Source organism: Marmota monax, unplaced genomic scaffold (assembly GCF_021218885.2).
Source record: "Marmota monax isolate L192 unplaced genomic scaffold, Marmota_monax_Labrador192_F-V1.1 WCK01_AAM20220418_F8-fsc00012, whole genome shotgun sequence".
NCBI classification, from domain to species: Eukaryota; Metazoa; Chordata; class Mammalia; order Rodentia; family Sciuridae; genus Marmota; species Marmota monax.
Window position 1 is genome coordinate 6,486,858 of NW_026695227.1, and position 26,820 is coordinate 6,513,677.

General features: G+C 34.5%; 1 protein-coding gene across 3 annotated transcripts in view; it reads left to right on the plus strand.

The window, feature by feature from the left end:
- The window catches only part of Pik3c2g (phosphatidylinositol-4-phosphate 3-kinase catalytic subunit type 2 gamma), a 385,322-nt gene that overhangs the window by 30,776 nt on the left and 327,726 nt on the right, over nt 1–26,820 (plus strand). For all 3 annotated transcript variants that reach the window (XM_058576231.1, XM_058576230.1, XM_058576232.1), the window contains 2 exons: nt 2,757–2,914; nt 9,481–9,595. In XM_058576231.1, the coding sequence (XP_058432214.1) occupies nt 2,757–2,914; nt 9,481–9,595 (273 nt within the window). The remainder of the gene's footprint in view (nt 1–2,756; nt 2,915–9,480; nt 9,596–26,820) is intronic.

Here is a 26,820-nt window from a genome sequence, read left to right on the forward strand (position 1 = left end):
AGTTATCAATATCTATTATTTTGGAAATACACTAATCCCTGTAATAAAATTGCTAGAAATTTGCCACTTTAAGTCTAAATTGTGGTCATTCCTACCTGTTAAGCATGAGAAATAGCTCTCTTAATACTATAAGACATCATTCCTTGGTATAACACACTGACAGAGCACTTATTATGAGCTCATCTGGCAGCTCTTTTTTGTTCTTAAAGCATACTTCTATATTCTTAGGTCAAATCTTATAGATGAAGTAGTAACATAAAAATGTTTTATATGATGTTATGTTAGTAACTTATTTTGGTGCATTTTCCAAACTCTTAAATATACTTTTTATCAGTGGTGTTTTCTGCAATAACCATAAGAACTAAAACAATCAAGCATTAACCTTAGAGTAGTGAAAAGGAGACATAGGTTATGTTCAAACTTACTTTTCTCAGTCTATAATAACTTTTATTTAAAAACAGTCATTTGTAAAATGATTAAATGTTTATATACATAGTTACATTATACACAAACATACTATTCATTCATTAAATATTTTTGAGGATCCACTATGTGCAGGGCATTTTTAATTCAAAAGGAGATGAAATTGAATTTAAAAGCCAAGCTACACAAGAAGTTTATCAAAACCAGGAAAGTCATAATAGAACAGATTTATATATCTAATTACACTTATTTTTCCTAATACTTAAATAAGCATACTTCAATATGTTATTCACATTTCTTTTCTACTCCTTTAGAGAGATTTTATAATTTGTTGGCTTTGGTTTCTTATGACATACTTTAAAGCCAGCTCTTTTAAGAAATTGAAACATTCTTACAAAGAATGTTATATAATACTATAGCATATGCTTGTTTCTGATCCACAGAAGCTCCTCAACAAAGGTTTACAGAAGATTGAAACACAAATTTACATTTTAAATTTAATTTCCCAAATGGTTTGAGCTGAAATCCTGAATGCATTGAGTAGTACCACATCAGAGAGTAAATGCTAGTCCTAAAGCCTCTCCAACCAGGATTCCAGTCTAGACCTTTGTGGTAGGGAGTAACAAAGGAGAGTGGCCCCCATATTTATGCTGAGCCATGGCTCTCAAACTGCACTGCCACAGCAGCAGCAGCAGCAACTGATTTGAGAACTTAATTTTAGGGTAAGTTTGGGGCCCTTCACAGATATATTGAATCAGACTCTGTGGGAATGGGACCCAGAGCACAAGTAGATACTAATGTAAAACAGGCCCATTGAGTGACTATGCACTTGTCCATCAATCAATAGAGACAATATTTCAATGGAATCTGAAGAGTTAAACTATGAGCTACTTTAAGGGCTGGACACTATTTTAGCACTGCATAAATATAGTGAGTGCTAAGAATGCAAAGTATAATATAGAATGTATAATTTTCCATTTAGAAAGAGGCTAGGTATCAGAATAATTGACACTAAAAAACCCTGCAATTACATTTTCATCTACTTGTGTTTTAGTCAGCTTTTTCACTGCTGTGACTAACAAACCTGATCAGAACAACTGTAAAAGAGGAAAGTTTTATTTAGGGGCTCACAGTTTCAGAGATCTCAATCCATAGACAGCAGACACCATTTCACAGGCTCAAGGTGAGGTAGAACAAGACGGCAGAAGAGTATAGCCGAGGGAGCAGCTCACTTCTTGATCAGGAAGCAGAGAGAGAGATTCCAAGCTCCAGATACAAAATATATACCCCATAGCCACGCCCCCAATGAACTGCCTCCTCCAGCCACACCCCACCTGTCTCCAATCACCACTCAGTTAATCCCATCAAGGATTAATTCACTGATTAGGTTAAGACTCTCACAACCCAATGATTTGTCCTCTGGACCTTCTGGTATTGTCACACATGAGCTTTGGGGGACAACTCACATCCAAATTATAACAACTTATAAATATGTTTATATTATTCTACATGTGGACATAAAACATATATCTACAAGAATTAAGTTATAGTAATATACAATGATAATTATGCTACTTTACATTGCTCCATACTCTAAAATTTTACATGGCTTTTCTTTTTTAACCCTCACAAGAAGTCTTTGAAGTAGATATTAACCCCCACTTTAGTGCAAAGTAACTAGTCAACTAAATTGCCTCTGGCAATTACTAAGTGGAAACATCAGGATTCAAATTCAAGTCTTCTGCTCCAAGAATAAACTATTTTGCAATTCCTTGACTTGTTTATGTAATAAGTAATTGTTTAGAATAGATGCATGACTTCTAGGCTTGATTATTTGTGGAAAATCCAAAAAATCAAAGAAAACAAAAAGACAAAACTAATGTTTATAAATTAGACACAAATAAGGGAATTTATTTACCAATATCTCTAAATCCAAATGAGTGACTTGTACTTTGACAACACTAGGCACGAGAAAAATCCGAGGGGAGGAATTCAGGCATCAAAAGCAAAGGAAATGATGCAAGTAATAATGTTCAGAGTGAATTGTCATGTCTTACATTTATGAAAATGTACTCTTAATTATTTCAAATGAAGGGCTCTGGGGAAAGCCTGGAGAACAGAGCTTCACACTTGTTCTTGATACAAGTGTAATCTCTACCAACTGACCCAAGTGAATGCACTGTACCACAAATTAGTAACTGAAGGTTTTCATGTTTTAAATTTTGTAAAGCAAAACACTGCAGAAGATCTTTAAAATTACTTTGTGAATGGTACTTTTAAAATGAAATCATGCAGATCTTGTCCTAAGCATTTTTCTTCCATATACTTTTCAGACTGAGAGAGGCATATCATGCAGCTGACATGAATTCCAACTCTGGAAGGATCTGGAGCGTCACTACATCATTCCCATTTCAGCTCTTTTCTAACACCAAGTTCAATATAAATATTTTGGCTGAAAATTCAGCACAACTACTTCATCTTATGCCATATGGTAAGTAACTTGTAATTAAATATAAAAATCTTCATAGAGCTGGTATTGATAGCCTTGAAATTATTAAATGCTGCTACAAACATTGATGTGGCTGCAACACTATAGTGGACAGATTTTAAATCCTTTGGGTATAAACTGAGGAGTGGGAAAACTGGGTCAAATGGTAGTTCCATTCCAAAGTTTCTAAGGAATCGCCATACTGCTTTCAAGAATGGTTGCACCGATTTGCAGTCCTACCAGCAATGTATGAGTGTGCCTTTCCCCCCACATCCTCACCAACATATATTATTACTTATATTCTTGATAATTGCCATTTTGACTTGAGTGAGTTGGAATGTTAGTGAAATTTAATTTTCATTTCTCTAATTACTAGAGATGTTGAACATTTTTTCATTTCTTTCTGAATATTATTCAGAATAAGTATTACCATCTTTATTACCATAAAGAAGAATGAAATTATGGCATTTGCCAGTAAATGGATGGGACTGGAAAATATCATGCTAAGTGAAATAAGCCAATCCCCCAAACCCAAAGGCTAGATGTTCTTTCTGATATGTGGATACTAACTCATAACAAGGGAGGGTAGAGGGGGGAAAAACACAATTCATTGGATTAGACAAAAGGGAATGAAGGGAAAGGTCTGGGGGGCAGGGGATGAGAACAGGAAATGACAATAGAATGACATAACTTTCCTATCCTTATATATAAATACACAACCAGTGTAACTCCACATCATGTAAAACCTAATTAGAATAATATATACTCCATGTATGTATATTATTTCAAAATACATTGTACTGTCATGTATATAAAGGAAAAATATAAAAAATATAAAAATAAAAGGACAGAAACTTTAAAAAAAGAAATCAAAAAATTGCCCTATGAGATACTGTTTTACTCTCAAATGAAATAAGAAAAAAATAGGTGAGAACATTAGTTAACATTGGAGGTGGGAAAGGAGAGGTATGGTCTTCTAGAACACTCTTCACATAGCTCATCCTAAAACATTTTATTTTCCTACTACAATACTTAATAACAAGTATGGAAAATATCCATATTTTTTAAATCTATATTTCAAAAAGATTAGAAATAAAAGGAGATATAAGTGAAAAATGATCATTCCTATTCATTAGGAACAACTATTTCATTCAGAATGAAAAATTGTGAGATAAAATAAGCACTGGTACAAAATTTCTATCCTCATAGTGAGAAGATGTCTAACAGTCCTCTGCATCCCACCTCAACTAGATTTAGCAGATATGTTGACTAAGTGTCTGTGAGGATAAATCCTACAAATTTGTTTTTTTATGGAACTCATCTGATGGTCTTTACTTTTTCACAGTTGTAGAATATCTTCAAAGAGTTTAAATATTTTATTTCATTGTTTTAGTTGACTATTTTGCAAAACAATATCAGTTCTTTAAACATTTAGTAGCGACTAAATGTGTTTTTATGTGTCAACAGGAAATTATTTCCTGACACATAATAATCCAAGAAATATGTTCTTTTATTTGCTGATTATATTTATGATTATGCTTTCCCCTGGCTTACTCTATTCATGTTTCTGAGCAAGTACAGATGACTACAAACATAGCAATGTTATGTTGGTATACTAGTTAGAACCATCTGGTTTCAAACTAACAGAAACCAACTCCTGCTGGCTTAAGCAGAAAGAAAACATTTTTTAAAGAACATGGGGGTTTCTTATAGAATTTAAAAGTAGGATCTCATCAAATTAGGAATGCACTAAAACCACAAATGACCAAGTAGCCTCAAATCCCTTTATGCCCCTGACCTAATTTCCCTGTGTAATTGCTGCCCTGTCTCACTTGCTCTCTGCTGATTCATTCTCTTGATTTTGCAAAACAATTAAAAAGCCAAGCTTATAAGCATATGTGCTATTTGGCCAGCCATCTAAAGATAGTTCCATCTCTCTATTAGATCCATTCCCAATCTGGAACAGCAGGATTCTGATTGCCCAGTTAAGACCAATGGTTCGTACCTTGATCCTATCAGAATGGACATGTCCAGATCATGTTGACCTCAGCTGCTGGAGAAGAGGAAATACTTATCAATTAAGGAGCTCACTTCTGTTCTTCAAAGTTATAATATTTAATTTTCAACATATCTCTTAGTATGAAGTTGACAAGTCAGTAACATCTTTTATGAGAAGTTTCAGCAAAGTGATGAGGTTATTGTATTTAGTATTGAAGAGGCAAAGTGGTCAAGAGGATGTACGAGCCCTAAAAGATGTTAAAACTCTAAGGAGGAGGAACAGGAATGTTGGGTAGCTAGTCCTCCATGAACAGATAGATAGGGTGAAAGGACAATGAAGGAACACTAAAAATCACAAGTAGCCTTACCTAACATACAAGCATCTGGAAGATGGGAGTCTTGTATGTCAAAATCTCCCCCAGCCTTAATTAATTACATCCCCTTTTTTAAAAAGTACCATTTCAGGACTATGTCATCATTATCTATCATAATCCAGTCTCCAGGACTCACTCTTATCACCAAAATTGTGTCACAGTCCCCAATCACTCTGGTAGCCAAAATATCAAGAACCTCTTGAACAAAATTTAATGGGGATGTTCAAAGGATAATGAACTGATTTAAGTAGACAGGAAATTGAAACAAAACAGATGGTCTTAATCTCAAAAACTTCAATTCTGTGAGCACCCCACACCATCTTCCTTGTAGGCGATCAATGAAGTTCCTATGCTGTCTGTCAGAGGTCAAGGGGGACTTTGTCAGGACTCTCTGGGCGTATTCCTGGGGCACCTAATAAAACTGAAATCTGGAGTCCTAGAAGGGCATGCAGCTCTCCTAAGAGGACCCACTTTCTCCGTGAAGAGTGTTCCCTTTTCCTAACCCTTCTATTAAAATCATGCTTGTCACTCTGAGTGAGATATGTGAAATTGTTCTGGCCTATCACTAGAATCGGGATTTGAAGAAGAGACTCCACAGCTGCCTCAGCTTTGCAGCAGGCTCTACCCTATAACATGAGTAGGGATGGAGGAAGGTGACTTAGAAAAGCATTAATAAAAACATACAGAGTAGATTTTTGCCATGGTTTGGAGGAAAACTTTTTATCTACTTACTTAAATTTAAATGGTTGAGGGTGTCTATGGAATAACTGGCAACAGAAAAATTAACAGAAGAAAAAACATATGCAAGTACTTGGGGGTTACTCAACAGTGAATAACTGAATATCCAGAAGTAAGTGTGTTATATCGATTAACAAAATGGAGGGGTTTTAGGACTTCAATAGGAAGCATATAAATATAGATACATAAATATATAGATGTAGATATAGATATATTTTTAATGTTAATGAATGGGAAGCTTGTCTCCTCAGAATTTGCAGGAAATTCTCTCTAAGGAGAGGTAATGGAAGCTATATTTCATGGGGTTTCTGCTTTAGTCAGATAAGAAAAGTTCAGATAAGATTTAAAATATTTTTTTTTTGCTTTACACCAAAACTGCTACTTTCATCAATTTTATACTAGTGCTTCACTGGTGTTACAGATGTTCCACAAAAGAACAGAAGTCTGAAGGATGCATTAAGAATAACTTGAGTGAAAGATAAAAGCTGTCAGTAGAAATGCAAGAAAAGATGAAATCTAGATAAGTGGAGGAGATAAGTGAAGGGTTTTCATTCAGAGGAAACTCATTTCTCCAAGACTGAGAAAATGGAGTACTTTGAAAGAATCAGGATCTTTAAACAAGAAATTCTCTGGCCCACAATTCTCAACTATCATTTTGATGAAGATGAAGTTATTTCCAGTTCCAAAGTTGCTCTAGGCCAGTTTTCTTACTTTCAAGTACCTCCCAGCTTTAGATAACCATTGGTTGAACTCTGTATCAGGAAGTTATTAGTGACCCTCAAAGGGTTGTAAATAGAAGTCTATCTGCAAGAATTGAAGATTGACTAAGAACTCTTGGCAGAAGTCTCCTCTTTAAAGAAATTTGGCAGTAAAGGGAAGGTAAAAGAAATGATATGACAAACAAATAGAATGGATAAGGGGAGCTTTTATTGGAAGGTTGAACAGAAACACTTCATTATGGAAAGAGAAAAATATCTTTAAAGAATGGAATTTAAATAGGTAAAAGAAAATTGGGGGTGGTCATTGACAGAATAGAATTGTAACCCAGTGTAGGAAGAAGGATCACAGTTGAAGGAGTAAATGTTTATTAAAAAGAGAGAGAGAGAGAGAGAGAGAGAGGAGAGAGAGAGAGAGAGAGAGAGACTTCTACCTCCAAAAGAGGTGTGAAGGCACAAAGGAGGAAGAGTGGAAAATTAGACTTGAGGTATACAGTAATATAATGAAAGAATCTTAAGGGCTCTTAGCCATTAGTAAGGTGGGTGATATGGTGAAGACAGTGGGAAGGGCTGCATGGAAAAAAGACTATAAGAAATTAGGGAAAGGATTTTTTAAGTGGTGGCTTACAAGATGGATAAGAAATTTAACTCATGGGTTTCATGGTTGACTTCAAGAAGAAAAATGGTGTTTTCAAGCTCAGACATGCTGAATTTGAAGTAATAGTGAAACATCCAGTGACTAACCTGGAGCGCGTAGTAGGAGGTATCAAACTGTTGGAACTCAGAAATTTATTCTCCAGAGGATGGCTCCTGGCCCTGCTGAGTCCTGTGAACTGATGGAGATTGGAAGGGCTTCAGAAGCTGAGTGCTCTGACCTGCCTTTCATTCTCCTCTAAGGCAGGCCATGGAAACTAGAACCCCTTTCCCCAAAGCCAGCCATAAAACTTACAATTATTACTCTCACGTTCCTTTCCCTTTCTGAGTGAGAACAAGCCATAAAGAAATTCTATGCCCTATCATATTGGATAGTAAATTTAAGACCCTCATTTCCAAAAGGTATCCCGCCCCATATGTTGGAGAATGGAATGCTACACAGAAAAGCCAAGAAATCAAGAGGCAAGCCTTGTTGCATTTCCTCACCCAAAATTATCATTAATTCCTACCATTTTTGTCCAACCACAACTCCACATCACTGTCATAACACAAAAATGTGGAGAGTTTTCCTGTGTCTTTGAGTTTTCTTTTCAGAAGACTCCTGTGTCACATAAAACCTTGATTTAAAATAATATTATGTTTCTTTTCTTGTTATCCTCTCTTTTGTAGCAGTGTTGGTCATGAACTTTATGGTAGGGAAGAAAGGTATAACATTTTTTTTGCCTCTACAAATCCAAGGCACAGGAGAGAAGAGATAGGTAGAAATTGATACAAAATATTTCATATGACAAAGTAATAATCCATACATGCCCCATATAGTATAGGGGATATGGTCCTGGAAAGAGTGGAGTCAATATTTTGTTTCTTTTTGGTGATACTGAGCTCGAACCCAGTGCCTCATGCACCAAAGCAAACACTCTACCACTGAGCTACATCCCCAGTGGAGAGTCAAATTAATTAATTAAGACTCTAATACAGGTGCCTTTGGAGATAGTTTGCTGCCACAATATATTGCCAGTTCTCACTCCTCCTTATCAAAGTCATTATATTTTATGATTTTTCCTATGGCCATATTCACTACTAGCTTCAATTCATAACATTTCATGCCATTTCAGACAATATTTCAAACGTGTGGTGGGTTTAAGACATTTTTCTCATGTCAAAGCATTTCCACCATCCATAATTCTCTGATGATCTTTACAATTTTTTGTCCAACCATTTCTTTGATAGCATCTTGACCAATCATAAAGCCATACTTTAAATCCAGAATGATATAATTTCTTTTTCTTTGTGGCAGCAATATCTCTTGCACTACATTTTCTTAGCCAAATTGAGCCAAAATCCTCTTCCTACAAACAAAAGATATGGCAGTAAAAGAAGTCACAGAAAAGAGAACAAATAATTGTGACAAAAGCTGAATTCTGACAAATGCTATTGACCATTTGCAGGATGCTGTACGATTCTTACTGGCTATGGATTATCAGTAAAGTCCACTGCAACTTCTTCCATTGACCTAGATGATGAGATCACAATTGAAACATGGGTTTAACACTTTTCAATATATTGCCAACATTTGTCTTTTTTTTATGTTAGACATATCAGATTCCTGAAGGAAATAAACCATACAGTTATAAACCTTTGTCAACAGATGAAGAAACTGGGTCAAAGGTGAAATAACTTTTCTAGGTGCATCAACTGAGAAGTAATAAATCTATATTATTTCCAGGTCTTACTGTCAGAAATTGATAAGCACATGTTAATTGTTGTAGAATTGTTTTATACTGATAGTAGAACTTCTTTTATGCAAAGCTACAGTGTACCAAGGGTTTTAACAAGAGGAACATAATATCTAACTTTGTTATGTTTCATGAAAACAAAACTGATTAAAAGAATTTCAAACAACATTTTCAAATATATCTCTAAATCTAACCTGACTAGTAAATGAGATGCATCTCATTTTAATTCCTCTTGATGGAGCTAGACAGATAAAATATCTTATACAGTGTTTGCCATTTTTTTATGCTTAAAAACTTTCCCAGCCATCCTTTGATAAGTTCTTAATGACCTATTATTTACCTTTTGTTTTTAGCTAATTATCTTGTCAAAGACCTAATTGAAGAAATTCTCCATTTATGTGCAAATGACCAGCTCTCCCCCAAAGACCATCTTCTAAGCATATGTGGCTCTGAAGAATTTTTACAGCTGTAAGTATCTTATTAAAGTAAATTTTCATTATTGTTATGACCTGTAAGTGTTAAATAGCAGTGTTATTAATTTTTGAAAGATATTTTATGCTAACATTATGCTCTTTGGGGGAAGGAGGTGCTGGGGATTGAACCCAGGGCCTCAGGAATCCTAGGAAAGCACTCTATCACTGAGCTATATCCCTAGTCCTCAATATTCTTTACCTGATAAAATTAAAACTATTTTATAAATCATATTGCTAGTCTTCTTCTTGGTCTTGTTTTTGTATTACATGTAGTTATGGTAATAGTTATTTAAGTGAACTTGGCCTGAATGTACAATCATCTATTTGCCCAGGATTGAAGTGATTCCAAGAACATGGGAACTTTAGTTTTGAATCCAAGATAGACCTAGGCAAACCAGGATAGGTTTTTCACCCTACCTTTAATAAAGCTTATTAGGATTGATCACAGTTAATAAAATAAATTTCTCCAAAATAAATATTTTTTTTTGATTTGCAATAATGCTAGCATGTTAATCAATTACTGACCTTAATAAATCACAGGAGATTTCAAAATGAGCACTATAGTATTTCTATAAAACCATGAGTTTTTAAATATCTTTCATTTCTTTATTTAGGTGATTTATTAAACAATTAAAGAAGTCAATTCTCATGAATATTCTCTTCAAATATTTATTTGATAGAAACTAATTTTTTAGTTTACTACAATAAGCCATTTGCCTGAAACTCTTCAGAGACCAATCTTGAAATTAGCAAATAGTTTTAAGAAAATAAACATCTCCCTAATGGATATTGTATAGTTATTCTAAAGATCAAAGTATTAAAGATTAAAATGTTCAGTAGAGAGTATTGTCATTTATGTATCTCTTTTGCATTTCTACAAGTATCTAACAATTAGATAGATATGCTATAGTGTCAAAGAAGTAGAAATGTATTTCTTTTGGGATTCTGGAACATTGTCACTGTCATTATTCTACTATGAATGTTCTTGAAAATATCTTATGGATAGTTTGGAGCGTTTGATGATTTTATTAACAGAAAATCTAGTCTTTCAGTGTATAATGTAAACTGTGAATGATTTTCAATAACTTTTTTCATTTTTGTGTTTCCAATTATAGAAAAATAATAAGAAATATATATATGAAATCACAGATGTTTTGTTGCACAAAGCTCAGAAATGCCACTTTTCTTTTTTTCTCTATTAATCCACTAATTAACACACTCAGTGATTAGGCCCTGACTTTTCCCCAACAGTTTTGGCAGCATACCCAATGAGTGCAGTAAAAGTATTTTAGTAAATTTAATCTTATACTTACTACTCATTAAAACTCATCTTTGGAATATGCACATTTCCAAATGTATACCTGGACTTTGGTTGATACCAAAATGTTAGAACCAAAAAACAAGAAACATTATCAATTATTTGCACTAAATTTAAGCAGTAAGAAATATCCAGAAAACAGAGAAAAACTTGAAAAAGTGAAGAAATTTTACAATGGACCTTTATTTAAGAACTGTTTCAAATAAGTAAATCATCCTTAAATCTCAATCATTGACTGATAAAAATATTATAAAGATTATCTTACTCTTGTTTCTTTTTAATATGATTTCCTGTAAGTACAATGTAATGATTTTTAAATGTTTTTATATTTTTAAAACCATTAAAATTTGATTTAGCTGGGTTTTATTAAGACAAAGTATTCAAATATTATGATGGGTTAATTATAATCAATAATTGCCTAATGGGGATAAAAGGATTTGTACATATCTGTGATTTACTCACTATATAATTGTAAAAGCCTATCTATATAGATATAACCTATTTTAATAAGCATAATAGCATTACTGGTCTTTCTCACATTTAAAAGAGTACACATTAGTCATTTAGATTTTATTTTTTCCATTTATATATACATAATTTGTTTAATAAATATGTCCTTATAGATTTGGAAAAATCTGTGTGAAAAATTTCCATAGAGGGAACACAATAATGTGCATTGTATTAATAATCCAATTAATCAAAATATACACTCTAAACTTATGCTAAACATTGTCTGGAGCATTCAATAGACTAAGGTTGCAATAATAATAATTGTTATGGGGAAATAAAAGCTTTCCATAACATGTAAAATAATACATGACAACCAAGCCAACACTACAAAAAACACTTAAAGATAAATTGCTCACAAAGAAACCCCACAATAAATCCCCAAACTCCCAAATAAATTAAGATCAATGGAAGACTGATCAGCCAAATGAGATTTATGATAGAATTAAATATAACAAAAAAATGAAAATGGAAGCATACCAAAAAACACATTTCTATAATAACACTGAATATAAATGGTCTCAACTCCCCAAACAGAAGACGTGGATTGGCAGAATGGATAATAAACAGGATCTATATACATATATATATATATATATATATATATATATATATATAGAGAGAGAGAGAGAGAGAGAGAGAGAGAGAGAGAGAGAGAGACTCATCTCAGAGGCAAAGACACTTATGCACTAAAGGTAAAAGGATGGAAAAAATGTCATATGTAAATGTAGTTCATAAACAAGCCAGAATAGTTATTCTCATAGCTGATAAAGCTGATTTCAAGCCAAAATTAATCAGAAGCAACAAAGAAGGACTTTATATCCTGGTAATGGTAACATTCCAACACAAAGATATAATAATAGTAAATATATATGTCATACTAATGTCATACTTTTATATTTTAAAAATACTCCTTGACATTAAATCCCATATAGACCTAACACAATAATACTGGGTGATTTCAACACATCCTCATCGCCAACAGACAGGTCATCAAACATAAAACCAATAAAAATATATCTACCTAAATAATAATATAATATAAATCAAATGGACCTAATAGACATACACCAACTATTTCACCCCAAAACAGCTGAATTTACCTTCTTCTCAGCAGCTTATGGAATTTTTTCCAAAAGAGATCATTTTAGGTACAATTCTTAGCAAATACAAATAAATAAGTAAAATAAAATCAATATAATCCCATGTATTTCACTGGACCATAAAGGAATGAAACTAGAAACCAAGAAAGATAATAGGAACCTTATAATCACATGGAAGTTGAACAATACGATTTTGAATAAAAAATAGATCGTGGAAGAAGTGAGAGAAGTAATAAACAAATTATATGAAACAATTGAGAACAGAGATACAACATATAAAAATCTTTGGGACAGTATGAAAACAGTTCTAAGAGGAAAATTTGTAGCATCAAGTGTCTACATTTAAAAAAAAAAACAGAGATCCAAAATAAGTAAGCTTATTCTCCAACTAAAAGTCTTAGAAAAAGAACAACAAACTAACTCCCAAATCAGTAGAATATAAGAACTAATAATGATCAGTGCCAAAATTAATGAAATCGAGAATTTAAAATCAATACACAGGATCAGTGCAACAAACAGTAGGTTCTTCAAAGTGCTAAATAAGATTGGTGAATCCTTCTCCAAACTAACCAAAAGAAAGAGAGAGAAAAGGCCTAAAGCAACAAAATTATAGATTAAAAAAAAAGGTATCACCACAGACATTTCAGAAATCTAGAGGATAATTAGAAACTATTTTAAAAATTTATACACCAATAAACTACAAAATTTAGAAGCTACTGGCAGATTTCTATACACATATGAGCTGCCCAAATTGAACCAGGAAAATATAGAAAACATAAACAGACCAATATCAAGTAATGCAATTGAAACAGCATTGAAGTCTACCAACAAAGAATTGCTCAAGACCAGATGAATTCTCAGCTGAGTTCCACCAGACCTTTAAAGAATAATGTTAACCCTCTTTCGCTTGGCTCCGGGCAGAAAAGGTGAATGTGTAATCAGCAGTGGATTGTAAGTACCCTAGGCAAAGAAAGTTCAGTGCGCCCCGCCTTTTTTTTTTTTTTGAATATTTTTTATACAGGGAGAGTTTGTGGATTGGGATCCTTGGCTGGGCTGCGGTTTCTGTGCCGAAAATCCACTCCGCGGGAGCCGCCATTTGCTTTCTGCCGGCTGTCTTGATGGCTATGGCTACATTGTCTGGCAGCCGCACCTAGAGGTTAGAGCTGGGCTGCGTGCCGAGCCCTGTCCTCCAAAGGCTGGACGGCAGCCTTGAGCGCCTGGGTCGCCTGTTCGCCGCAGCACCCTCGGGCAGAGCCTGCTCTGGGGTCGTTCTGCATGCCCCTGCGAGGGGACCTGTGCTTCAGAGGAGGGAGCCGGAGAGCCGCGGCGGCAGCCGCTTGGGCCCTGGGGGCTGACGAGTGCGGCGCCCCTGAGCGTGGCCCTGGGGAAGAGGCAACGGCGGCAGGTTTTAATTTCTAGAAATCTGGACTGGAAACAGAAGCAGCAGTTTGTATAATCCCAAGAACTTGCTTATGCCAGGAAGCTGTAAGGGCAACATGAATATCATTGAGGAGATCTAACATGGCAGCGGGCAGGAAGAGATCAAGTCTCTGACCTCTTCAACTGCGCGGGCATAGGGAGCTGTAAATTGTATAAATGCTGTTTGCTGAGGATCACTAGGCAATGCTGAGCTGACGTGGATCTGGGGTGTACAGTCTGGGCCCCTCAGAACACACACACCGAGCCCGGATCGGCTGAATTCAAGCTCCGGTTTGCCTGCTTCTCGTGACTCAGCACTAACAATCCTGCTGAAATAACTGGTTGGCCCTTAGGAACTTTCAGAGGTAAAAACCAACCGAGCCTTCATAGGCAGTGGCCACAGGATTGAAACGGGGATTGGGAGAGACAGTCAGGACCCACCCGTCACATTGGTCACCCGGCAAAGGGAACGAACGGTCACCATTTACATGTGATACCACCTTGGTAGAGAACTGACGTCACGGGCGGAGGAGATAACTGCATTGAAACCAGCGCAACAGGGCTCCCAGGAGCAGCAGACATGGCGTGTAGCCAGTATTGTGGTGAGCGCCACAGGTGAGCGCGGCCTGGCTTGAGGAAACACAAGAGAAGGCCCTAGGCACTCAGGATTGGAGACCCGCCCAGTCTGTGAGGAAGAGCTGCTACACAGTGATTGGTTCCCACTTAGTGAGAGGAGAAGCTTGACCCAGTGGGCACAGCTCCACCTACTGGAAGAGAAATTAATCGAACTCTATGACTGCATTTATTATTATTATTATTATCATTTTTTTTTCTTTTTCTTTTTTTTTCTTTCATTTTCAATTTATTTTTGTTGTTGTTCTTTAACTTTTTTTAATGTTTCTAATTTTTTTTTAATTTTTTAATTTTTATTATTATTATAATTTTTTAATTTTAATTTTCATTATTTTTATTATCATTATTTTTGTAAAAAAATTTTTTTTCTTTTCTTTCTTTATTTTCTAACTTTTTTTGTGTGTTTTGTTTTTGTTTCTTTTGTCTTTTCATTTCTTTTCAATTTTCTTATTCCCCCTTCCTTGAATTCTACCTGCCTACTCTCATTCTCTTTAGTGACTTCTTCCCTTCCCTTCTAATATCTTTCCTCCCAAGCATCAAATAAATTTATAAGAGTAAACAGTAACTCAGCAGTCAAACAGAACAAGAAGTAATGTGAGCAGCATAAAAAAGCCAGGAAGAAAAGGAGTACAAACAATGAAGGACAGCCTAAATATTCAGGAGGACCTAGAGTCAGCAGAAAAATGGTCATATAAAGAACTCAAGGAATACCTTAGACAGATGGAATGGAACCTTAAAGAGGATACGAGACAGCAAATCCAAACAGTGAAAGAACACTTTGAAAATGAATTACATAAACAGATAAAAGAAGAAGTTAAGCATCTTTATCAGGAGATAGAGATTATAAAAAAAAAATCAAACAATAATTCTAGAAATGAAGGAAATGATAAACCAAATTAAAAACTCAATTGAGAGTATCACTAACAGAGTGGAGCAAGTAGAAGCCAGATAATGAAGACAAAATATATCATCTTGAAAAGAGCCTAGCCAACTCAGAAAGGCTGGTTAAAAATCACGAGAGAAACATCCAAGAGATATGGGATAACATAAAAAAACCAAACCTACGAGTCATCGGGATAGAAGAAGGTACAAAGATTCAAACCAAGGGAATGAGTAGCCTGCTGAATGAAATAATTACAGAAAACTTTCCAGAAATAAAAAAGGAAACAGATATACAAATTTTAGATGCATACAGGACACCGAGCACACAAAATCACAGTAGACCAATGCCAAGACACATTGTTATGAAGATATCCAATATACAGAACAAAGAGAAAATATTAAAAGCTACAAGAGAAAGGAGGCAGATTACATTCAGGGGTAAACCAATAAGGTTAACAACGGATTTTTCATCACAGACGCTGAAAGCGAGAAGATCCTGGAACAACGTATTTCAAACACTGAAAGACAATGGATGCCATCCAAGAATTCTGTATCCAGCAAAATTAAGCTTCAGGTACGACAACGAAATAAAAATCTTTCATGATAAACAAAAGCTAAAAGAATTTGCAGCCAGAAAACCAGCATTGCAAAGCATCTTGAGCAAAACACTACACGAGGAAGAAATGAAAAACAATAACCAAAACCATCAGTGGGAAGTGCCTCTATAAAAACAGAGGGCGGGGGGAAAGCTAACCATGAGAAACAAACTAAATTAAATTAAAAAAAAGAAGATAAATAATCAAACATGGCTGGAAGTACAAACCATATATCAATAGTAACTCTAAACGTTAATGGCTTAAACTCTCCAATAAAGCGACATAGGCTGGTAACATGGATTAAAAAAACAAATCCAACAATATGCTGCCTCCAGGAGACACATCTGATTGCAAAAGACATACACAGGCTGAAGGTGAAAGGTTGGGAAAAAATATATCACGCACACGGTCCTCATAAGCAAGCAGGGGTGGCCATCCTCATATCGAATAAAATCGACTTCAAGACTAAGTTAATCAAAAGGGATAAGGAAGGACATTATATACTGTTAAAAGGAACCATTCACCAACAAGACATAACAATTATCAATATTTATGCACCAAATAATGGTCCTGCAACGTTCATAAAACAAATTCTCCTCAAGTTCAAGAATCAAATAGACCACAACACAATAATTATGGGTGACTTCAACACACCTCTCTCACCATTTGACAGATCCTCCAAACAAAAGTTGAGTAAAGAAACTATAGACCTCAATATCACAATCAACAACCTAGACTTAACTGACATATATAGAATATATCAACCATCATCAAGTGGATATACTTTTTTCTCAGCAGCACATGGATCCTTCTCAAAAATAGACCATATATTATGCCATAGGGCAACCCTCAGTAAATATACAGTGGTGGAGATAATCCCATGCATTTTATCTGATCATATTGGAATGAAACTGGAAATCAATGATAAAAGAGGGAAGGAAAAATCCTACATCACATGGAAAATGAACAATATGTTACTGAATGATCAATGGGTTACAGAAGACATAAAGGAGGAAATCAAAAAATTCTTAGAGATAAATGAAAATACAGACACAACATATCGGAATCTATGGGACACAATGAAAGCAGTTTTAAGAGGGAAATTCATCGCCTGGAGGTCATTCCTCAAAAAAAGGAAAAACCAACAAATAAATGAGCTCACACTTCATCTCAAAGCCCTAGAAAAGGAAGAGCAAAACAACAGCAAATGTAGCAGAAGGCAAGAAATAATTAAAATCAGAGCGGAAATCAACGAAATTGAAACAAAAGAAACTATTGAAAAAATTAACAAAACTAAAAGTTGGTTCTTTGAAAAAATAAATAAGATCAACAGACCCTTAGCCATGCTAACGAAGAGAAGAAGAGAGAGAACTCAAATTACTAACATACGGGATGAAAAAGGCAATATCACAACAGAAGCTACAGAAATACAGAAGACAATTAGAAATTATTTTGAAAACCTATATTCCAATAAAATAGAAGATAGTGAAGACATCGATAAATTCCTTAAGTCATATGATTTGCCCAGACTGAGTCAGGAGGATACTCACAACTTAAACAGACCAATATCAATAGATGAAATAGAAGAAGCAATCAAAAGACTTCCAACCAAGAAAAGCCCAGGACCGGATGGGTATACAGCGGAGTTTTACAAAACCTTTAAGGAAGAATTAATACCAATACTTTTCAAGCTATTTCAGGAAATAGAAAAAGAGGGAGCTCTGCCAAATTCATTCTATGAGGCCAACATCACCCTGATTCCGAAACCAGACAAAGACACCTCAAAGAAAGAAAACTACAGACCAATATCTCTGATGAACCTAGATGCAAAAATCCTCAATAAAATTCTGGCAAATCGGATACAAAGGCACATCAAAAAAATTGTGCACCATGATCAAGTAGGATTCATCCCTGGGATGCAAGGATGGTTCAATATACGGAAATCAATAAATGTTATTCACCACATCAATAGACTTAAAGATAAGAACCATATGATCATCTCAATAGACGCAGAAAAAGCATTCGACAAAGTACAGCATCCCTTTATTTTCAAAACATTAGAACAACTAGGAATAACAGGAACTTACCTCGACATAGTAAAAGCTATCTATGATAAGCCTCAGGCTAGCATCATTCTCAATGGAGAAAAATTGAAGGCATTCCCCCTAAAATCTGGAACAAGACAGGGATGCCCTCTATCACCACTTCTATTCAATATAGTTCTCGAAACACTGGCCAGAGTAATTAGACAGACAAAAGAAATTAAAGGCATAAAAATAGGAAAGGAAGAACTTAAATTATCATTATTTGCAGCTGACATGATTCTATACCTAGAAGACCCAAAAGGGTCTACAAAAAAACTACTAGAACTAATAAATGAATTCAGCAAAGTGGCAGGATATAAAATCAACACGCATAAATCAAAGGCAATTCTGTATATCAGCGACAAAACTTCTGAAACGGAAATGAGGACAAACACTCCATTCACAATATCCTCAAAAAAAATAAAATACTTGGGAATCAACCTAACAAAAGAGGTGAAGGATTTATACAATGAAAACTACAAAACCCTAAAAAGAGAAGTAGAAGAAGATCTTAGAAGATGGAAAAATATACCCTGTTCATGGATAGGCAGAACTAACATCATCAAAATGGCGATATTACCAAAAGTTCTCTATAGGTTTAATGCAATGCCAATCAAAATCCCAATGGCATTTCTTGTAGAAATAGATAAAGCAATCATGAAATTCATATGGAAAAATAAAAGACCCAGAATAGCAAAAGCAATTCTAAGCAGGAAGTGTGAATCAGGTGGTATAGCGATACCGGATTTAAAACTATATTACAGAGCAATAGTAACAAAAACAGCATGGTACTGGTACCAAAACAGGCGGGTGGACCAATGGTACAGAATAGAGGACACAGAGACTAATCCACAAAACTACAACTATCTTATATTTGATAAAGGAGCTAAAAGCATGCAATGGAGGAAGGATAGCATCTTCAACAAATGGTGTTGGGAAAACTGGAAATCCATATGCAACAAAATGAAACTGAATCCCTTCCTCTCGCCATGCACAAAAGTTAACTCAAAGTGGATCAAGGAGCTAGATATCAAATCAGAGACACGCCGTCTGCTAGAAGAAAAAGTTGGCTACGATCTACATACTGTGGGGTCAGGCTCCAAATTCCTTAATAGGACACCCATAGCACAAAAGTTAATAACAAGAATCAACAAATGGGACTTACTTAAATTGAAAAGTTTTTTCTCAGCAAGAGAAACAATAAGAGAGGTAAATAGGGAGCCTACATCATGGGAACAAATTTTTACTCCTCACACTTCAGATAGAGCCCTAATATCCAGAGTATACAAAGAACTCAAAAAATTAGACAATAAAATAACAAACAACCCAATCAACAAATGGGCCAAGGACCTGAACAGACACTTCTCAGAGGAGGACATACAATCAATCAACAAGTACATGAAAAAATGCTCACCATCTCTAGCAGTCAGAGAAATGCAAATCAAAACCACCCTAAGATACCATGTCACTCCAGTAAGATTGGCAGCCATTATGAAGTCAAACAACAACAAGTGCTGGAGAGGATGTGGGGAAAAGGGTACTCTTGTACATTGCTGGTGGGACTGCAAACTGGTGCAGCCAATTTGGAAAGCAGTATGGAGATTCCTGGGAAAGCTGGGAATGGAACTACCATTTGACCCAGCTATTGCCCTTCTCGGACAATTCCCTGAAGACCTTAAAAGAGCGTACTACAGGGATACTGCTACATTGATGTTCATAGCAGCACAATTCACAATCGCTAGACTGTGGAACCAACCCAGATGCCCTTCAGTAGATGAACGGATAAAAAAAAATGTGGCATTTATACACGATGGAGTATTATACAGCACTAAAAAATGACAAAATCATGGAATTTGCAGGGAAATGGATGGCACTAGAGCAGATTATGCTTAGTGAAGCCAGCCAATCCCTAAAAAACAAATACCAAATGTCTTCTTTGATATAATGAGAGCAACTAAGAACAAAGCAAGGAGGAAGAGCAGGAAGAAAAGATTAACATTAAACAGATACATGAGGTGGGAGGGAAAGGGAGAGAAAAGGGAAATTGCATGGTAATGGAGGGAGATCCTCATTGTTATACAAAATTACATATAAGGGGTTGTGAGGGGAATGGGAAAATAAACAAGGAGAGAAATGAATTACAGAAAAAAAAAAGAATAATGTTAACACTCATCTCTCAAATTATTTCATAAAATTGAAAAGGAATGAACACTCCCAAATGTAAGGAAAGCAAAAGGAGACAGAAACAAGGTGCAGAGGCAAAGCAAAAACTGCTCGCCTGAGCTGCTAGCTTTATTTGTATCAATAGATTACTTTAGGTCATTGGCATCATTAGTACATACTGTTCATTGTATTACTCGGGAGGTTACAGACTTAGCAACATTATGCAGCTTATTCCTCAATTACATTTAAAGTTGCAATGTACAATGTTAGAAGCTTAGTGCAGTTTCAAGAAAGTCCATTGTATAAAGTTACTGTTATGTGAACAGCTTTAGGCTCAGTGAAAAACATTGTGGTTGTCTAACAAGAGAGTTCCTTTATTCCTAGGAGCTCAGTGTCTGAGATCAAGGTGGAGGCTGATAAGACTCTAGCACAGAGCCTCCTCATGCAGTGCATTACCATAGGAGCTAGGCATTGCACATATATTAGTTATCCTAATAGTTACAGGGAGAAACTGCAGAATATTCCAAGTGTGAAAAACAGGGCACCTGTCCCCCCTGCTCCCTGGAGTTTGCTTACCAGAGGAACACTGCCTTATACATTTCCATAGCCAGAAACCTTACACCCAAATACCTTTTATGAAGCCCAAACCAGGCCAAGACCCATCTAGGAAAGAAAACTATACAGACTAATATCCCTGATGAATGTAGACACAAAAAAATCCTTAATAAAATAGTAACAAACCACATTCAAAATCATATTAAGTAGATAATACATAATGATCAAGTGAGCTTCATCCAAGGAATGTAGGGTTGGTTCAACATATGCAAATCAATAAATGTAATTCAGCACTTAAATAGAATTAAGAAGAAGAAGAATATGATCATTTCAATAGATACAGAAAATGTCTTTGGTAAAACACAGCAACAATTCATGTAAAAAACACTGGAGAAACTAGGGAAAGAAGGAACTTACCTCAACATTACAAAGGCTATATATGAAAATCCAAAGCCAGCATCATGTTGAACATGGGGAAAAATCCTCATTTTCCTCTAAAATTAGGGGGAAAAATGAGGATGTCCACTCTCACCACTCCTGTTCAATATAAGTCTTGAAACTCAAGCCAGAATAATCAGGCAAGAGAAGGAAATTAAATGGATACAAATTTGAAAATAAGAAGTCAAACTACCACTGCTTACTGATGACATGATCCTATACCTAGAGGACTCAAAAAAATTCATTAGAGAACTTCTAGATCTTATAAATGAATTCAGCAAGGTAGCAAGATATAAGATCAATACTCATAAATAAAAAAAATTTCAATGCTTTAACACTGACTTGAGAAAAAAATAAGGAAAACTCTCCCCTTCACAATAACCTAATAAAAAAAAAAACAGGAAATTAATCTAACTAAGGATGTGAAAGATCTTTACAATGGAAAGTACAGAAACTAAAGAAAGAAATTGAAGAGGACATCCGAAGATGAAAAGACCTCCCATGTTCTTGTATAGCAGAATTAATATTGTCAAAATGGCCATACTACTAAAAACAATAGACACGATTAATGCAATCCTCATTAAAACACCAATGACATTCTTCATAGAACTAGAAAAAAAATTCTTAAATTCATTTGGAAGAATAAGAAAGCAATTCTAAACATGAAAAATAATGCAGGAGGCATCACAATACCCCATCTCAAATTATACTAAAGAGTTATATTAGCAAAAATGTCATGATATTGGCATCAAAACAGACATGAAAACCAATGGATTAGAATAGAAGACATAGAGATAAACTATCTGATACTTAATCAATGGGCCAAAAATATATGATGGAGAAAAGATAGCCTTTTAAATAAATGGTGCAGGGAACACTGAATATTCATAAATAGAAGAATGAAATTAAATCCATATCTCAAGTACATGAGATTCATACCTCATGTACAAAAGTAAAATCAAAATGAACCAAAGACTCAGGAATTAGATTAGAAACCTTGAAACAACTAAAAATATAAAACAGGATCAATGCTCCATCATATAGGTCAAAGCACTGACTTCCTCAACAAGACCTCTAAAGTTTAAGAAATAAAATCAAGAATGAATAAGTGGAATTCCAACAAATTAAAAATTTTCTGCACAGCAAAGGAAATGATTAAGAGAGTGAAGAGAGAGCATACAGAATGGGCAAAAATCTTTGGCAACTACTCCTCTGACATGGGATTACTATCCAGAATATACAAAGAACTCAAAACATTCAAGGCCAATAAAACAAATAACTCAATTAATAAATAGACAAAATAACTAAACCAAAATTTCTCAAAAAAAACCACACAAATAGACAAAAGATCTATGAACAAAAAATGTTCAACACCTCCAACAATCAGAGAAATGCAAATAAAAACTACACTGAGATTTTATCTCACTCCCAATCAGAATGGCAATGATAAAGAATACAAATAATAATGAATGCTAGAGAGCATATGGGGAAAATTATACTCACACATTGCTGATGAGACTGCACAATGGTACAACCATTCTGGAAAGTAGTGATTCCTTAAAATACTAGGAATGGAAACATTATATGACCCAGCTATACCACTCCTAGATATTTGTCCAAAATATCTAAAATCAGCACACTAGAGCAATATAGCCACTTCAATGTTTCTAGCAGCAAAGTTCATAATAACCAAGTAATTTAATCAACCCAGATGCCCATAAATAGATGAATGTATCAAGAAAATATGGTATATACAAATGAAGTTTTACTTAGCTGTAAAAAAAGAATGAAATGTCATTTGCCAATCAATGGATAGAACTGGGAAAAATAGTTCTAAGTGAAATAAGCCAGACTCATAAAGTCAGTGTCAAATGTTTTCTCTCATATGCAAAAGCTACAGCAAAATAAGGAAAATGGGTGGGGGAGCAATCAGATATCATAAAGATATTAGGAAGATCAGTGGAATAGAAGAAGGAGAATAAGAATGCAAGAGTCAAGAAGGGAAAGGTGAAGAAATATGGAATGAATTTAACAAAACCATGTTATATTCATATATAAAGGAACCAAAGGGAATTTCACCTTTATGTATATACAGCAAACACCAATCAAAAATAAATAAATAAAGGAGTGAAAGAAATATCAATAGAATAAAGTAGGGAGAAAAGGGAGAGGGAGGAGGAAGGGAAAAGCCAGGCATGGGGATTGAAATCAAATTCCTTGCATGTATGATTTTGTCAAAATTAACACAAATACTATGTATAATTATAATGCTTTAATAAAAAACTAAGACAATATAAAAAGAGAATAATAGTAATTTATACTTATTCAGTACAAATCATTTTCTTTCTTTATATTGAGTAAGCAAAGTTTCATTAATGCTTGCATGAGATAGGTACTAAATTTCCACCTGTTTTACAAGCGGGAAATCTGAGGCTTGGTTCAAGGTCACACAGATAAGAAGGTTGAGTAAAGCCTGAATTCAGTCTAGGGTTTGACTGCCTGCATAGCCTTGGCTTTTAACTTCTAAACCTTATGGCAAAAGCACTTGAGTGGGACATAGAAACGGCAATAGTTCTTAATGCTGGCTAAGAAAGTATAGAGTTGGCAAGGATGGGGTACAAGGACCATAACAGTCTAATTCAAAACCTACTGAGCACCATACATGTAAAATATTTGGTTGATCACTGGGAATACAAGATTTATACATAACCCTTGCCCTCTTCCTTGCTGTGCAGTTATTACAATGCCTAATGTAAGTGTAATATTAATATTATATGTCAATGTACTTCAGAGCAGAGGAAAGAAAAGATTAAGGGCAAGAATAAGAAAATGGCACAAAGAAAGGTCAATGGTCAACCTGTATTTAAAAGATAAATACTCAGGAAAGAAGTAAGTAATATGTGATAAGATCTCATTAGTCTTAGAATATATAAAATGCACTTATAATGTGGTTTTAAATACAAGTATGAACAGAATTAAATAGGTTCTCTCAAGAATATGCAAAGCACAATTCAAGTAAAAAAAGAATATTTAAAGAGTTTAACCTAACTAATAACAAACATGCAATTGAAACAATGAGATGTCATTTTTGCCTATCAAATTGTTATTTAATGGAAAAATGTACATAATCTAAACAGCTGCTGGGAATGTGAATTGATACTGCAATTGCTGAAAGAATTTTGTCAAATATGTGTCCAAAATCTTCACTATAATTGCTATGTCAGAAATTTGGCTTCAAAAATATTTCTAAAAAATCATAACTACACAAAAAACTTAGATATAAAGATATTTGGTATAGCATGATATTAAATGTAAAAAAGAAAATTGGGGGTCTAATACTTCAATAATACACTAGAATTCTGGAACATATATTATAAAACATAATTTAATAAATTTTAAAATAAAGCATAAAATTTATAAACTACTTTTAAAAAATAGTATTATATGTGTTGTTATAAAACAATCATTGTAATTAATGAAAGTAAAATAGATACCTTTCAAACCACCTTTTAAGATACCAATTTTATTGAAAAGATATATTTTTATTTAGAAGAAAATGAGATCCTACACACTAAAATGTTAGAGTCATTATACCTTGAAAAGAATTACAATATAGATGATATTTAGTCATTTTTTATTTATGGAGTTTCCACAATAAGCATGACTTTGTTATCATTCAGTTAAAGAAATAAATTGTTTCTACTGGGGAAACACAAATGACAACGTGAATAATAACATAGGCTTTAATGAATTAGAAGTAGTTTGGAGATCCTTCCTGAACATGTGAGAGACTGACAGGGCCAGAGACGAAGGAGTTGCAGGAGGCCGCACAGGAGGAGTGAAATCCAGGGATATTAACATGGTGGAATTTAAAAACTTGGTGAGTGAAAATGAGGGATTGTGTGAGAGGAAGAGATAGAAGATGATGACCAGGTTCAATGGTAAGTCCAATGACAATAAAATAGATCTGAAAGAAACAAAACTTTCGAGGATGCATGATAACTAGTCAAGTTTGAAATGCATTAAGTATCTGAGCACTGAAGGGATATTGAGAAACTAAGTCAGATTTTATGAAAATCAGCATAGGTTAGTGAGTCATTATTATTATTTTGTTATAAGCTCTTTCATCCTCTTCAGTGCACACATATACATGTATGGAGACACAGATGTTTATAACAAAATATTTACTATGCCAAATATAAAATTAGATATTATGAATATTGTCCTATGTAATTTCATTCTAAAAATGTTATTTAAAAAAAGGTTTGTGTTAATTCATTATAGCTGTATATACATTCAGGTTCATCTTCAATTAATCACACTTGTATGGAATATAATTTTCTCCATTTCAGTCTGCAGTACTTCCTTTTTCATTCCTCTCTTCTCTCCCTGTTTGCCTTCCTCTACTCTACTGGTCTTCCTTCTATTAATTAATTTATTTTTTAATTGCTACACTCTAAATGTACATATTGGTTGGAATTCACTGTGATTTATTTGTATATGTATATAGCATAATTTAGCTGATTTCATTCTGCAGCTCTTTCCTTTTCCCATCCTTTCTTCCTCCTCTCTATTCCTTTTCTCTACTATAATGACTTCCCTTCTTTTTTCATGGGACCTCCCCGCCTTTATTTTCTTATTTTGTTATGCTTCAGCATATGCAAGACAGCATTCAACCCTAGACTATCTGAGTCTGGCTTATTTCACTTAGCATGATTTTCTCCTGTTCCATCCATTTTCTCTTGTTCCATCCATCGATTAAAACTCTACCACATTTTCTTTCTCCATTCATCTGTAGATGGGCACCTGGGCTGGTTTCATATCTTGTCTATTGTAAATTGTGCTGCTATAAACATTAAAGTGATTCTTTTTCTATAGACTGCTGATTTTAGTTCTTTTGGATAAATACCAAGGAGTGAGATATCTGGGTCATATGGTGATTCCATTGCTAGTCTTTTGAGAGATCACCATACTGCTTTTCAAAGTAGTGGTACTACTGTGCAGTACCACCAGCAATGCATGAGTGTACCTTTTCTCCACATCCTTGCCAAATTTATCATTATTTGTATTCTTGATAATTGCCTAAGTGGAGTGAAAAGAAATTCCAATGTTGTTTTGATTTGCATTTCTCTGATTGCTAGGGATGTTGGACATTTTTTCATATATTTGTTGGTCATTTGCATTTCTTCTTTTGAAAAGCATCTGTTTAGTATTTTTTCCCATTTATTGACTTATTTCTTGATTATTTGTGGTGTTTTATTGTTGTTGTTGTTTTGGTTGTGGACTGACATGATACCTTTATTTTATTTATTTATATGTGGTGTTGAGGATCAAACCCAGTGCTTCACACATTGCAAAGCAAGCATTCTACCATTGAGCCACAATCCCAGCCCCTGCGGTGGTTTTTTGTTTTTAATTTTTTGAGTTCTTTATATATTCTGGATATTAACCCCATGTTGAAGAAATAGCTGGCAATTATTCTCTCCCATGATTTAGTCTCTCTGTTCATAATCTTAATCATT